Source organism: Protopterus annectens, chromosome 4.part0 (genome assembly GCF_019279795.1).
Source record: "Protopterus annectens isolate FY-2018-M chromosome 4.part0, PAN1.0, whole genome shotgun sequence".
NCBI classification, from domain to species: domain Eukaryota; kingdom Metazoa; phylum Chordata; order Ceratodontiformes; family Protopteridae; genus Protopterus; species Protopterus annectens.
Genome location: NC_056733.1, coordinates 1,980,529,504 through 1,980,546,312, shown reverse-complemented (window position 1 = coordinate 1,980,546,312; position 16,809 = coordinate 1,980,529,504). Strand labels below are relative to the sequence as shown.

Here is a 16,809-nt window from a genome sequence, read left to right as displayed (position 1 = left end):
TCTACAGTCCAAACAAAATGCACCACATTCAGTAAAATGTGTGAGCACTTGTTCTTTCCTCTGCACAAAGAGTATTTACTAAGGTACCAGGTACTGTGTGTGGCAGAAACTTTAAAGGACAGGGATATTACTTTTTTCATTTATGTGGATGACTGTCTCCTGGTGGACTATTAAGGGAACTTCTTGTAATGCTCTTGGATTGGGTGTTTTTTTTTAATGGACCAAGCCCTAAGGGCCAAAATAAAGTAGAAGCCTTTTCTCAGAGCATCTCAGGGAGTTCCCATTACTATAGCAGAGCCGAGCGTGCCTAAGTGACTGTCATTCCTGCACGAAGAGAGAGGGCCCAAAAGATCATGTTTTGGGCTTCCTAGGTATGAATACAGCAGAGAATCCTCACTCAGAGCTTGTGGATCTCTTGAGCCTAATACTAACCATGACTTTCATAGTTCAATTCACATGACCAAGAACGCAAGTGCTGCAGTGGTCAGTGAGTTAGCAGTGACTGCAGAATACCACTCACTCACTCACTCACTCACTCACTCACTCACTCACTCACTCACTCACTCACTCACTCACAGATCTGTTGTCACTAGCCTGTTCTTTGAAAATTGAGTAAACATCTTCAGATCTATTTCCTAGAAGCACAAAAATATTATACCAGATAAATAATTGATTCAATATCTCCTCATGTTTGTGCGTGTTTCTAAACACTGGAAATCTCTACTCATGTATTGGGGGCTTCACAGAGCTGACTTATTTGTTAGGGAGCAAAACAATTTAGTACAAAATCAAAATAAATATCAGAAAGACTTACAACAAATAGATAAATTAAATAAATTAATTATGGAAGTTAAGAGTGATTAAGAACCTATACCAGATGGAATGGTATATGTTTTCTGTAAAGCTATGGAAGAAAATCAGAACACATACCAATAGTTTCAATAAATGAATGGTTAGATAATGGAATAGAGGAGAGATAAATCTACCCTAGAAAAAAGAGGAGGAAACAAAAATATTTAGAAATGGAGACCATTAATTCAAAGTAATATTAATTATAAGTTATACATGCAAATTATACAACACAGATTTGGAAAGGATAGAAGTTTAAAATGAAATATTTGGAGTTAAAGGAAAACAAAAGATATGACAATTATAAAATGTTATTCACTCTATTAAAGGAGAAAAAGCATTTTGGAAGCTGTTAGCTTGTGATGTCAAGAACGCATATAATATAACTGCTCATCATCAAAGAATGTGACATGTAATACCATAATATAAGCTGAGTGGTAAAATAAAAAATATGCTGAGGAAAATATATAATAATAATATTAATACATTAGATGTAACATTAGTCAATGGGTGGTTTATAGATGGAGAATGTAAAATGTTGAGTAAAACACGATTGTTCACTTAGAGGGATATTATTTGTGTTGAATGCAGTGACAACTAAGTATAAGGAAATATGAAAGCAGCAAAATGGATAACTAGAAATGGAGTGGGAATGCCAATATTTATTTGTTTATTTATTTATTTATTTATTTATTTATTTATGCATTCATTCATTCATTCATTCATTCATTCATTCATTCATTCATTCATTCTCTGTTGCTCCCACTAAGCCAGTAGATTCTTTCCAGGGATATGCAGATGGCATTATAATAATTAATGATAAAAAATGGATGAAGGATGTGGTAATAAAAATAAATAGAAAAAGGCTGGCAAATGCATGACTGATACTTTATAGAAGTAAAAGTAAAGGATATGGAGAGATGATGTCTTTAGGAGGAATTTCTTCAACAACAAAAATAAGTATAATGGCTATAAGGTTTAAATCACAGAATCATAGAAAATGCCAATCAAGTGAGCCAAGTGGACATTTATGCCTTGCCAGTACCCATCCATGGACCTTACCTCCTTTTTTAAGAACTAGCAGGCCAGTCACACCAGGAGTGAATATGGGGATCACCATTCAGATGTCTAACTCCTTTTTGAAAGACAAAAGTGTATCACGTTGATTAAATTGATGTGAAAGTTTGTTCCAGTGATGTGGTGAGTGCTGTATAATGAATCTGTCTTTCCACCATATTTTATTTGCTGAAGCAGATTTAAATTCCTGGTTCTAGTGTCAGACAGTATGATTTGTAAATATATAGGAGGTCATAGGTTACTGTATTCCTAATGGCCTGAAAAGCAAGGCACAGATCATTCCTAAGGAGTATATTAGACACTGAAAACAGGAGCCGTGCTTCCAGCTTCTCCTGGTAGCTCTTGTCCTTTAAGGCTGAGATCTTTTTTAATAGGACCCTTTGGGATCTTTCCAGTTGCTTGGCCTAGTAAGATACATCTCCAAAGGGGAGCTATGTTCAATAATTGGCCTAATGAATGCAGAATGCAGAATGCAGAATGCAGAGGGCTATGAACTTCTTTGAATCTAGATGAAATACCATTTGCAATCAACTGAAACAGATAAAAGGATTTCCTAACCACTGTTGCAATATGATGGCCAAAGGGAAGGGAATTATCTACCAATATTCCAAGGTCTCTCATAATGCTTTCATTTTGAACTGTGTGTTTTCTATAGTATAAGATGAATGAAGGGATTGTTTACCAAATGTAATGATATTACACTTTTTAGTTTTAGTTTTAATCCATTTTTGAGGACCAGTTGTTGACATATGTGAGTTCATGTTGGAGCTTTTGTTCATCAGAGGGAGATCTGAGAATGACACCAAGTTTGCTGTCATCCGCAAACTTGATTACCAAGAGATTCCCCATTTGTAAGTTGAAGAACTATGAAGTAGATGCCAGATTGTGGAGGCCTCAGCATGGAGCCTTGAAGAATACCACTGATCACCTACATGATCAGTTTGCCATCCACCTAAATAAGTAGGGGTCAATTTGGAGATAATTTAGCTTGTTTATTAGCTAGGTCATGGTATGCCGTATAGACAGCATGGCCACTGTCTACAGCTTGTGACAACCCCTACAGGAAGTTGACCAGATTCATTAGACATAATCTACCCTTAATAAAGCCAAACTGTTGGTGGTTAAGTCTTGTAAGATTTTTGATATCATAACTAATAAGGTAAATTATGATATGTTCCATGGCTTTGCAGTTGAGACTCATCTGGCTAATGGGCCTACAGTTTTCAGGGTCTGTTGTGGGTCTATCTTTGTGAAGTGGCATCACAACAACTGTGCATCATACCTTAGGGACAAAACCCATGTTGAAGATCAGGTTAAATAGTTGTAGGTGCGGGTCCACTAGTCATGTTTTGCAGAAGCATAGCTGGTTCAATTAGCACAATGTGCCAGCACAATGAACCATCTTCAAGTGAAGTGCAAAAGAAAAAAGAAAAAAAATGGATGTTCCTTCTACTGGCACACCAACCAGGTGGCCAGATGAATGAAACAAACCCCCCTTCTTCCAGTCCCAAACATGCAGGTCCCCTTTCTGTGCCCTGCCCCCAACCCTCATGACATATTTTATTTAAAAAAAATCTTATTTTAAACTGTAGTTAACAGTTTATGCCGGCCTGCACTGAAATCTTCAGTCCTCATGTTTTAGTTTAAAATAAAAAGTATTTTTAAACTGTAACAAACAGTTTCTACAGCTATACCCTGCCTGCATGCAATGCTACAGTGCTCATGTTTTAGTTTAAAAAAAACATTTATTTTTAAAATGTAGCAAACTGCTTGCTACAAATGGAGCCAACAGTTACTACAGTTTATACCTTACCTGTACAGGCTGCTATAATGCTCAGGTTTTAGTTAAAAAAAAGTTTGTTTTTTTTTTACTTTTAAACTATAGTAAATTGTTTGCTACAATGTAGCAAGCAGTTGCTACAGTTTAGACCACACACTGAATGCTACAGTGCTTAGGTTTGACTGCAAATGCAATACCGACTTTAAAAGCTGGTATTAAATTAAAGAGTGGTCAGGATTGGCTGATCACCCTCAAAACTTTGCACTATGTATGCTCCTCTCACCCCATGCTAGCTATGCTACTGATGTTTTGTACTGTTTATCAAGCAATTGGGTGTATGCGTTTTTAATTTTGGAAAGTCCCTTTACAAGTGTTCTTTGGTTATGATGGGGGGTGAGATTCTACAGGATCTGTGGGCTTTGTTTCAGGGATCTGCACTGAATTTGTTAACTACTATGTTGGCAATATCTACTGGATCCAAGTAAGTAGTGCCATTTTGGATAAGTTATGAGCAATAATAGGTGGTGTTTCTTAGTTTCCAAAAGTAACTTTAGAAAGCACATGGGATGCCTTTGTTTTCCTGATCATGATTTTTAGTACCTTCAATAACTTTTTATTGTTAGCCCTGATTTGAAGAAGCTTTTTTCTTTTATTGTATTTTTTTGTTTTACACTTCTGGATCCCAAGGCTGGTTTGCTTTTAAATTTTTGTTTGGATCTGGTTGGGACTGCTAGATCAATACATTTATCCAGGTGGTCCTAGAGTTTGTTTGAGTAACTACTTGCTGTGTCAGTATCTTGAGTATTACAGGTAAATTAGAAATTTGTGTCTTCATCATAGAATTGCAGAAGGCTAGTACATTTGAAGTCTTTGAATTTTGTGATATTTGCAACTGTTTGGAGATTTTGTAGGAAAAGGTTACCACTTTGTGGTTATATTTAAATGGGGAAGGGAGTACAAGGGTGATACTGCATATCAATGTCATGTTGGTACAGACAAAGTCAAGAATATTTTGTCCTCTACTGGGTCATTTGTCAATTTTTCCAGAGAGTTTTTGTTTAACAGATCAAGGAATTTCTGGGTATAACCTCCAGTTGATGAATACGTATCGCAGTTTATCATTTGTTAGTTAAAGTCTCCTAGGATAGTGGAATTCTTGTTAATCAGAAGTTCATCCAGTGTATATAGGAAATTACCATGCTTTCTGAAAACATAGAATGGGTCATGTAACATGCTATAATTTGATAGTTCGCCCTATTTAGTGTGATTTGGATCTCAATGAGTTCAGTTTGGGGGTCTCTAGGGAACTTTCTGGAAGTAATACGGCTTTTAAGAAATGTGGATACTCCAGTACAGTTACCATCATGCTGGAATATGTGGTAGGTGCAAAATACGGATACAGAAGGAGAGCTTTCTGTACTTTCATACCAGGTTCTGTTATTATGCACATGTTATGTGCTCTAAATGCAGTAGGACCTCATTAAGAGGCAATTTTCTGTTTAGACTCCTAGAGTTGAGCAAAACCACCTTGATGTGGTCTGGTACTACAGTTGTTTTGTTTATTAGGCTGGGAAACCCATAAACTGGACGCTGCCTGAACACAGAACTATGGGGACATTTAGCCAGTACGCAGAAGCTCTGGAATGAAAGAAGCAAGCCATTCCCAGCAAAGCAAGTACGACTATCTAGCATACCCCCCCCCCATGCTACACATAGCGGATCCCTCTGAAATGCCACCAACTATGCAGCATGTTGCTGAAGCCAGTCATCTATTCCTTGTACCTAGGCATCATTCAAGAAGGAAGGATTCTGCTCAAAACCAGGGTCTTACCTGAATTTGAGAAATACATAGAGAACTCTGTCATGTGTATGTACATATCCCTCAGTGCTTTATGTGCCAGGTTGTTCATAGCCACATGGGCCACTACTATGTCATAATCATATTTGTTTGACTGAAGGGTTATTAGGGCCCTTGATATATTTGAAATCTTGGCTACTGAAAGGCAACTCACTATCATCCTCTTTATCTTGCCTCATGAGACCTGAGTCAGTGTGTCTGATAATAGAGTCACCAGTCACTAGTACACTTTTGTTAGACAGTTGTCTATGTGTACTAGTTTTGGAGTGGTTTATTACTTTGTGACCATTTACTATGTTGGTGCTAATAGGTGTTGTAGTGTTTGATTTATTATGTGCACCAGATTTACTGGGTCTTGGAGGCTTAGGCAGGGACTTTTTAACATCATCAGTCATCATAGCGTGTTGTGTGTATATGTGAAGTGAGGTGGTGGTATAAAATGCTCACAAGTCATGTTTGTTTGTGATAGGGGGCCTCCAATTTGGCTAAGTACTTTAATCTTTCAAATGCAGATAACTATGAGATAAGCAATAATCAATTGTCTGTGAGCATCAGGCAATTGTTACACCACTTTAGTATATCATGAGCTATGAAGCTGACATCTGAGGGTGGACAAGCTAGTTGACCTTTCATTTTACTCCAAGAGTACAGTAAAATAATTTTAATATTATTTGATTTAAAAAAGCTTTAAGTAGTTTGATGTTCAAATGAAAACAATGCATTTCATGAATTAAGGTGATGTGGCTTAAAGATTTTTTATAGATGGCTCGTATTTATAATGTAATGACCAGGTTTTGTTTTCTAGAGAATTTCGTACTGAAAAGCCTGTGTCTATTTATGCATGGTTGCACTGTGCTGTTTGGGTTTGCACTTAGTGCTGTTTATACAAGCACAGAAAAAATACAAAATTAGCTAGGACATCTTCCAATAATGCCTACTTTCAGAATACAGTAGAAATTTATTTTCTGCCACAGAACTACTTTACATACTTCTCAACTGTCCAGATTTTTGCAGAATGTCCAGATTTTTGCCTTATATTTTTGGTCCATTCCTCATAAAATTTATGGTTTCTGGCAAATCACAGTGGATTAAAGTCACTAAATAATGACAGATATTTGGGTTTCAGACCTCATGTCCTTCAGAAAATTAATGCTAATACAAATCTTATTATTCTACCAACTCTCTTAGTTTATAAGCAATATTTAAAATCTGTCCCTGTTTTTGGGTCTTTGTCCCACCATCATTTTAGGCTCTGTCAGATGTCTTGCACAAAGAGGTTGAAATGTATGAAGTCTACTACTGGCTTTTAGAAAGTTAACACTTGAAGAACAACCACATGGAAAACTTACAAAATAGCAGCAGAACTAAGGAAAAGAAGAGGATAACATTAAATCAGATGCCAGAAACACTTCAGCAATGCAGTAAACCCAGACAACTGCATAATACCACAGAACTACTACTACTACTGGCTGTTAGAAAGTTAACATTTGACCAACAACTACCTAGAAAATTTATAAAATAGCAACAACATTAAGGAAAAGCAGAGTGCAACACTAAGTCAGGTACCATAAACATTTTAGCAATGCAGTAACCCAAGACAACTGTACGAACACAACAGACCTGCTTTTTCAACTAGCAATGCAATGTCTTTCAGCTTTTCCCAGTTAAGGGTCACCACAGTGGATCACCAGTCCACAGACTGATTAGCAGTAGTGTTTTTATGGTGTTGAGTTACCAGCCTGGCAACCAACCTTCACAGAAGGCATACACTTACACACATGCACCTACCTACATGTCTTTAAAACTCATTCGATCACAGGGGAGGACATGCAGACTCTGCACAAAGGGCGCTCCAGCCAAGATTCGAACCAGAGAACTTCTTGCTGTAAGACAACAATACTAACTGCTGCATGGCTGCAGCCACTAGACCTGCTTTGTCAACTAAATAGTAAAAAAGTACAGTAAACTGAATAAAATAGCACTTAAACGTTTAGGCGTATAAATCTGTAACTGAAAATAAGTACTTTCCTATTCTTCTGATGAAGAATCAACACAGAATGTCATGAAATTACAAATCAACAGTGGAATAGAGTATTAACAGAATGTCAGAAGCTTTTAGGAATGGACCGTAGATTCCAAATGCCATAGGGAAAAAAGTGTATTTATTAAATGTGCATATACCAAGAAAGTAGGAATAGAGAAGGAATTTTTAGGTGGCCAAAATAATATAAGTAGAACATTTTGGAAATGACATTTGGATTTATTTTGGGATCCAGGTTGAATCTGATTAAATGTGAAATATTATAGAATATACAAAAAGATGGTGGCTTGGGACTGATACATCCATTATTACACCTGTCTTCATTACATCTATGGTATATCTGAGTAAAACATGGTAAAGAAGATAATCTACTAGGAAAAGTTTTATGGGAAAATTATGAAGAAGTCTGAAACAGTGTAAGGCAGGAAAAATAATTTTGATACTTTAAAAATTAAGGTGTATATTGAGAAAATAAAAGAATGGAAACTAGACCTGAACTGCAGAATAAAGACTAAAAAATTATTATACAAAATATTATGGAATGATATGTAATAAAGCCTTGGCAAAATTTAAAGGATGATGAAAAGATAGCAATACAGAATAGACAAAAAAATGAATAATGTTCATAAAATAAAATATTTTGTATGGAGGCTACTGTTACAAAAAATCCAAGTGAAAGTGCTAATGAAATATAAGCAAAAGGATGAAAGATGTAGTTTTGTGGAGAAGACGAAATGGTAGAGCATGCGATATAAAATGTAGAAGAGTTGTAAAATGATTTATTTATTTATTTATTTAATGTTGTTTATTGGGACAGAGCACTAATCAAATGTGGCCATTCACACCAGGTTACATACATACATAGTAACAACAGTGAAATAAGATGAAAGCTATAACTAAATTATATAGCATTGTTACAGAGCATTAATTGTATGGGTTAAAATATATATGCACATATTTACAAAAATATTTAAAAAGGAATATATTAAAGTAAGAATTCACTAAGGATAATTTAAAAATATTAAAATTGATATGATAATATAGGAAAGGTATAAGAATATGAGAAAAGGTGACACATAAAATAGGTTAGTCATAAGTATGATCTGGAAAATTTGGTATAGTAGACTTGATGCTTTTTTGGATAATAAAATACAGTAGTGTAGCTAGGATGGGGCAAGAAGGGCATCTGTCCTGGATACAAAGTGGTTGGAGGATGCGAACAGCTGATCCAGATCTCTCCTTAATGCAATACCATTTGCAGTTGAGTGCAGTGGCACTCCATGTGTGGTCTAAACTGTGACAAATGCTTGCTACATTGTAGCAAACAGTTTGTGACAGTTTTAAGGGTAAACAAAAAGAAAATATATTTTTTTAATTAAAATGAGACTGCTGTAGCACTCTATGCAGCAGGCAGGGTATAGGCTGTAGCAACTGTTTGCTAGATTTGTAATGAGACTGTTACAGTTTAAAAGAAGAAGTTTTTTTTTTAAATAAAATGTGCAGAAGGAGGGTTATTGGTAGGGCATAGAAATGGGACCTGCATACCTGGAGCAAGGGGGGGGGGGTCATGCATTTGGCTACCAGGTAAGTGTGCCAGTAGAAGGAGCCAACATTTTTTTTTTGCTCTTCAATGGAAGATCTGGGGTGAGGGGGTGTGGATCTGACTGTAATAAGCCAGTCACTACAATGTAGAGACAGGCCCACTGCAGTGCTTTTATGTAGTCAGGATATCTGATATTGTTATCTGTGCTAGCATATCATGTTGCAGTTTTAAAAATAATTGTAAATTACCCTGTGTTATATATGCCAGCATGACTACCTATATAATTTTGTAAATAAGTTAAGTCGGCCTCAACATGCATGTAAGGGCAGCACTGATGCTGCCTCACGGAGACCTAAGTATACATAAAGAACAACAACTCCCACTTTCTAGGGCTGTCGAGTGTTACATATAGCAGAACATGTCCATGCTATTTGTCAGGGGAAAGGAGTCCTGAACATACATATAACACAACTGCCACTACAATGGGAGACACGCTTCAAAGCATGCATACATTGGCAGCAAAAAGGACTTTCTTTTGGGAGAGGATCTTGAGTTTGTATGCATATTCTGCTATTCTGATATTCTGATCTGTGGCCAACAGCTTATGAGACAGTCTGTAATGCTATAAGGTCCATCCTGTTTGCCAGTGGCTATTTACTGCAAGACTCTCTTAATGTAGCCATGAACTGCAGTTTAGAAAATACAGCAGTGAGTCTGTTGTCTGATTTTCAGGGTTTAAAACAGAAGGGAAATTAAATTTATTTTTAAAGTAAATTTACATTTCTTTCCGTGATTTACTACAGTACTACTAATATTCAAATTAATATTCGAATTATTCCAAAAAAATTAATTCATTTACAAGGTTATTTGAGCCAACAAAGTTATCTGTCTGTGTAGGTTCATAGGTTCATTTATAAGTACTAGGCTAGCTGCCCTTGCAGGCCATTTTAAGACTAGCCAATTTCCTTTTTTTGAACTCAAAATAACCTATCCCATTTTATTATATATTGGCCTTACCCATCCCATGGTCAATATTTATATATTACCCCTAATGAGAATAACTAGGATCTAGATAACCTAGATAATTTGAGGGGACCCATGCATGGGATAAAACATTTAGCAGCTGCCTCTGTCCATTAGTAGTACAAGGGCAGTCCTGTGTAAATTTTCCATTTCCCATCCATAGGTCTAAGCATTACTTGAATATGGGCAGTTGTTGTTTTATGTAGAAATGGGAGTCTGTTCCACAGCAGTGGTATCCTCTGTAAGATATACCTGTCCTTCCAAACCATTCTGTTGATGTTGCAGAAAAATATTTAAATCCCTAGACCAAGTATTTACAATGCCATTGACTGGCTGATGTGCAGTAAATCCATTAGTAATGGGTCAGAGAATGCCTTGTATGCCCGATACAGGTCACTTCTTAGCAGTCTGTAGGATATCAAATATAGTGACATGGCTTTCAGTTGGTCTAATTAGAACATGTTGTTTAGACCTTGTATCCTTTTAGTAAGGTATCTCTGTGGGCATTCCAGTTGTTGCATGTGTCTGCATGTCCCAAAGGATACAATAATGCATTTCCTGCAGGATGGCTAAGTCATTTGGGAATTCAATGACTGCCCTTAGCTTGCATTCATCAGCAAACTTAGTCAGCCAGAGCCCTATGGTATTGGCTTTTACTTCAGAAAAGTGGAAGCCAAACAGGACATGTCCCACACACGAACCCTGGTGGCTGGTCTGTTTGGGGAGGTGACTTTCCCTATTTTGATAATATGCACCTTATCTGTGATCCAGTTTGCAATCCAGCAGGTGAGATAGGAGTTAATTCCCATTTTATTTACCTTTTCCACTATGTCTGAGTGTGGAATTCTGTTAAAAGTTTTGGCCAGGTCGAGGTATGCGGTGTATATCATTTTGCCTTCATCCATTGCTTTGGTGACCTGTTCAAAAAAATCCACCAGTTTAAGTAAGCATGACCTGCCCTTGATGAATCCAAACTGAGACTGGTCCAGTGTTTGGTGATTCCTTATGTCTTGATTGATTAATTCCATGATAAGTCTTTCCATGGTTTTGCGGGTAAGGCTGGTCAGACTTATGGGTCTGTAATTTTCTGGGTCTGTGCAAGATCCTCCCTTATGCAGGAGAATGATTGTAGCTGTTCTCCATTCACTTGGCACAAAACCTGTATGGCTGTTGAGATTGAAGAATGTTATTAGCGGTGTGGTTAAATTGTGCTTTGTGCTATTTAAGTTGCATCCAGGGATACTGTCAAGACACATCGAAGCAGTATTTTTAGTTTTTGGTAGCATTTTTAGGATTTGGTTTTGGCAAGCCAATTTCAGGTATATCTTGATGGACAGATGGAGGGGAGAGTGGGGTAAAGTTAGAATTAAATTTATCAGCCAGTAGGTCCGCCATATAGACAGCCTCAGTTTAGATAACATCATTTGCAATCGGCTCAGCACATTGCTGGACCATGCATTTGAGATTATAAATATAACTAAAAAATTGCTGTGATCAATTTTGGCTTGGGTAGCTCTTTTAGTCTCAAACTTGCCTTTGATAGATTTTACTATGCTCCTGAGTTGTTTGTTTATTTCAGTGACCAGGGCTCTAATATTCTAGGAACTACTCTCCTTACTTGTTGTAAAACTTATTTTCCTTTAATTATAAAGCATGTTGATATTATGGTTTGGTCATTTGAGTTTATTTATAGGTTTTGCCCTGCACTTGTTCCTACCGAGTACAGCTGCATTTATGTAGCTATTTACATCCTGGTATAGTATAGCGGTGTATGTTTCTGCTTATTCAGTGTAGTTAGCTGGGTTTGGTGGGGATTTTAAGTTTGACAATATATCACTTAGGAGAAGGTAGTTTGTCTTAAATTTCTAAAAATGCCTTGGATAGAAGGGAACTCTGGTTTCAGTTGTATTGCAAATAATTAAGTTCAGACCTAAAAAGTGATGAAGATACACAGGGATGGTGCAATATGCCCCATATTAGTAAGGACAAGATCCAAAATGTTATTCCCCCTACTCTGACTAATTGTTCCAGGGAATTTGTATTGACAAAGTCCAGGAATATCTGTGCTTGTGCAATACTGGTGGTGTAGGTTTCCTGCCCTATAGATGGATAGTTTAGATCACCTAGGAAAATGGTATTGGGTTTAACACTGAGTGATTCTAGTTTTTATAGATAGGCATTGTGGCTTTCTTTTGTCATAGAGGGAGTTTTGCAGCTAGCTAATATATGTACAGAACTTTCTGATGGTTATTTGGACATGAAGAAGAAACTCTAGTGCATTATGCTGCTTTACCAGCCTTAATGTAAGTATCTTCTGGATGTAGACTGAGACACCTCCACCCCCCCCCCCCAAATAGTAGCTGGTCTAGATATGTGGAAGGTGTTATAGCCCTGCACAGCCAGAACGTTCTCCACTATTTTAAACCATGTCTCAGTCACTACACAGACATCAATGCCCCCCTGGATGAGAAATGCTTGTAGGGAGTGGAGTTTCTTGTTCAGGCTCCTAGCATTGATCAGTAACACTTTTATATTTTCCTTTGCTTGTTCCATTATGTTGACAGGTTTATCAGGTTGGCATGGCCTAAAAATATACTATGGGAGTGGGCAATATCTTTGCCAATAATCATAACCCTAGAGGGGACAGATGCAGGCCATCCCTAGCAAAGCAGAGTGGTCTGTCGATCATATCCTCCCAGGCTGACAAATATTGGACCCACTTTGAATGACACCAAAAACTAAGCCAAATATTGAAGTCAATTATTTTTTTCTTATATCACAGCATCATCCTTGGGAAAGGTAGAATTCTGCTCAATACTAAGCTCATACCTGCCTTGGAAGCATAGCCTGAGTGCTCCATCATGCCGCTCGTCATATGGTCCAGGGAGGTACATCTCAAGTCATTGACTGTGGCAAGAACTATGACAGTCATACTGGTAACTTGTTTCTCATGGACTTGAGTGCATGTGTGATCTGATGGATCCTGGCACCAGGCAACCAACTAACCATCACTCTTTCCTTGCTCAGCCTGATAAGAGGGACATCTGTATGTCTTACAATGGAGTCACCTATAATAAGAATGTCTGGTTGGTTCAGTGCCTATTTTACTGGCCCAGCATCTGTGACTTTCGGACTCTTTGTGTTATGTGAGGATGTATACTTAATTTCCTGACTATGCTTTGTGCCTGTGCTGTGTCTTGGAGTTCTTTGAGGTTTAAGCAAGTTAATCTTTAGAACCTCAGCATATGATGGATTATGTGTATTGTAATGTCCTTGATGAGATGTGATGTGGGTTCCACTGCTGATGATTTTGGCTTCTGAGTTTACTGCGCATGAGAGTTTTGCCTCCAAGGTTATTATATACGTACATATATCACAAAATGTGTTATCCTGTTTGAGTAATAGATGATCATCAGACAACATGAGGCAATTCTTACACCATCTCAAGATACACATCTCAATCAGGCTGTCTAGTGAATTTGTGGAGAAGTGTTGGTCCATGATACCAACAGAAATGACTGTGGGGCAGGGTAACTATAACTGCATGGAGTTCAGTTTAGAAAAATGTTTGGGTGGACTTGCAACTGAGTATTTAAATTTCAATACAAGACAACTAGTCTGGAAACCTTCTTCTGTCAACAGCAAGAACCAGTAAACTAATTATAGTAAAAAAAATTACTATTTTGATACTAAAATCAATCCAAGCGGTATTGGTACACTCAATATTAACCAATTTTGTCAAAGGTCTTTCAGCCTGGTGAGTAGTTTAAGGGGAGAAACTTTGCAAAATAATAGTATTGTGCTTATTGCCAACAGCTAATAAAAGGAGAGAGAGGGAATTATGTTGTCAAATTATCATAACGGGAAGGCAACAACAGATACACTGTACTTAAGAACACAACTACAACAGATGAGTTGTGATAGAAAAACAATTAAACCCTTAGTTCTGAAATGACTGGCCTGGAACAGCCTTAATGCAAAGACAAGTCCTAAACTAGCCTGGCATACACTCATTACACAAGAATACGTATATATGTATTTATTTTATTTTATTTACTTATTTATTTATTTGTTTGTTTTTATTTCAGCAGTACACACACTACCAGCGACACAGATGTTGTATCGGAACACAAAGACCAAACAGGTAGATGTCAGCAATCACCAGCAGCAGGAGAGATACTTTTAAACAGAGAAAATGAAGAGGTGAAAGAACATTCAGGGAAGAAAATGGATGCCGTCCATAGCCCTCCCTCTTCAGTGACAGATAAATGTTAAATGGTACAGTTCTTCCTTGGAGCACAGCAAAAATTACTTATTTTATCTGGAAGGCAGCCATATACTTCATTTGTAAACTATGTTTTCATGTTGTTTACTTAAAATATGTACCTGAACAAAATGGAAGGACGATGGCTATATTATAGCAATGACTAAATGTTTTGCTAAACCTACAGACACTTAAAAATGAAGGAAGCAAAGACATGAAGCACCACATGATTAATTAAATTGCTTTCTGGATGAGTGTGTTCCAAGTTGTAGTTTTCCCAAAAGAACATGTTAATGAAAACAACAACATACATCAGCAATATGGTTCGTAAATACGACAACACAGACTTGTTCATGGAACAAAAACTTGCTCATCATCTAAATCCATAAAAGTGATCATTTTCCTTCAAGAATATTTAAAATTAGCAGCTGGAACTGCTCCCCATTCTTACCAATTAGTTAACATCTGCAATTATGTTATCTCCGATATTGAACTCTAGTGATAACCACAGATGGCTAGCAAATGCCTCAGGACTTCATCTGCTATTATCAATACTGTCAGTCTGGGAAGTTTGCTTATTTGTATAAAGCTATATTTTAAGGTTCCTTCAAGACAAGAACCAGGTGCAGCTGCAGCAAGTCCTCCATGATGTTTATGCTACTGACTGGGTGATGTGGTTCAGGGCTGCTTCAAGAATCCATTGGTCGACATGACATATTCTTTGTTGTTACTGCATATCTTTACAGTATATTTTAATACCATTATTTGATGAATTTTATTGTAAATAAGGTAGAATAAAAAGTTCACTTCTTAAACTGTATGTGAAAGAGTAATAAATGAAACACGCAACAGCATGATATATATATGGTGGCATGGTGTAAGTGAAAATTAGTTTCTGTACCATAAATATCACCAATACATATGCAGTATTTTGTACTAGAATGCCATGGGGTATAGTAAAGTAATGTTTTGATATGTGTGTATGTATATACATATATATTTTTTCACCTGCAATAAAAAAAAAATATTTACCTATCATATGTGCCATTCTAATTACCTTACAAGCTATGTGCCATTTGTTGTTGTTGTTTTTAATACCCCATTATGTTGCAATTTATTTTATGCAAAATACTGTGGAAGACAGTTGTCTTTAAAAAAAAACTTTCCATTCAGATATTTATAAAATATGAAAAGTTCACTAGAATATGAAAAAACCTTTTATGGACAGATATGATACATTGTGCTCAGTTTTACTGTAGCCCTGCTTCAAACATACATACAGAAAGAAAAACAAGATGTAGACATTGTTTATTGATGCTCTTGGTGTAATTACCAGCTTCCCTGAATAAAGCATGGAACATAAGGAAACATCTTGGAATTCACAAAGACTTCCACGGCACAAAATAGCCAGGCTAGAGAATCGCTCTCAGTGTGTGAAGTCCAAGCTTAGCATGAATGGTGCATCCCCCTGTTTCCATACAAAGCCTTGGACTTGGTGCTCTGCATTGGGGAAGTGAAGAAAAGCAGTTACAGAAACAGCAGGAAGGGAGGCAGGTGTAGTACAGCACTATCTGCTTTGGAAAGACAACATGCTAATTAGATAGTCTAGAGAAAAATCTTACCAAACTGCAAGATTAGATAGTCCTCCACACACAAAAAAATGCTAGCTCTCACTGAAACCTGTCTTAGAACCAAAATTAAAATTTATGAAATACAATTTCAAGGTTACAAATTGTCTGAGAGCAGACAGAACAACAAAAAAGGTGGCACAGTGGCAATTATCTCCTCCAACATATATGAACTCCCTATACCCCCCCCACGCTCTCTTCGTTTTCACTAATGCTGAACCTTCATCTCCTTCCTAAAAATTAACAGCTGCAAAAGTGTATGTATTACTACTGTATATATACTCCCTGGAAACACCATCCTTACTGTTGAATGTATCCTGTATGTATTACTACTGCATATATACTCCCTGGAAACAACATCCTTACTGTTGAATGTATCCTGTATGTATTACTACTGCATATATACTCCCTGGAAACAACATCCTTACTGTTGAATGTATCCTGTATGTATTACTACTGTATATATACTCCCTGGAAACAACATCCTTACTGTTGAATGTATCATGTATGTATTACTACTGCATATATACTCCTGGAAACAACATCCTTACTGTTGAATGTATCCTGTATGCATTACTACTGTATATATACTCCCTGGAAACAACATCCTTACTGTTGAATGCATCCTGTATGTATTACTACTGCATATATACTCCCTGGAAACAACATCCTTACTGTTGAATGTATCCTGTATGTATTACTACTGTATATATACTCCCTGGAAACAACATCCTTACTGTTGAATG

At 36.9% G+C, this 16,809-nt stretch overlaps 1 protein-coding gene across 3 annotated transcripts in view; it reads left to right on the top strand.

Annotated features, from left to right (window-relative positions):
* FLT4 (fms related receptor tyrosine kinase 4) overlaps positions 1-15,441 on the top strand; it is a 1,292,248-nt gene extending 1,276,807 nt beyond the window's left edge. The window contains exon 30 of one of the 3 annotated variants that reach the window (XM_044069598.1): positions 14,263-15,441. In XM_044069598.1, the coding sequence (XP_043925533.1) occupies positions 14,263-14,446 (184 nt within the window). In that variant the 3' untranslated portion in view covers positions 14,447-15,441. Of the gene's footprint in view, positions 1-14,259 lie in introns of all 3 variants that reach the window. The other 2 variants (XM_044069597.1, XM_044069599.1) reach the window with 2 other exon arrangements.
* Positions 15,442-16,809: the final 1,368 nt, after the last annotated feature.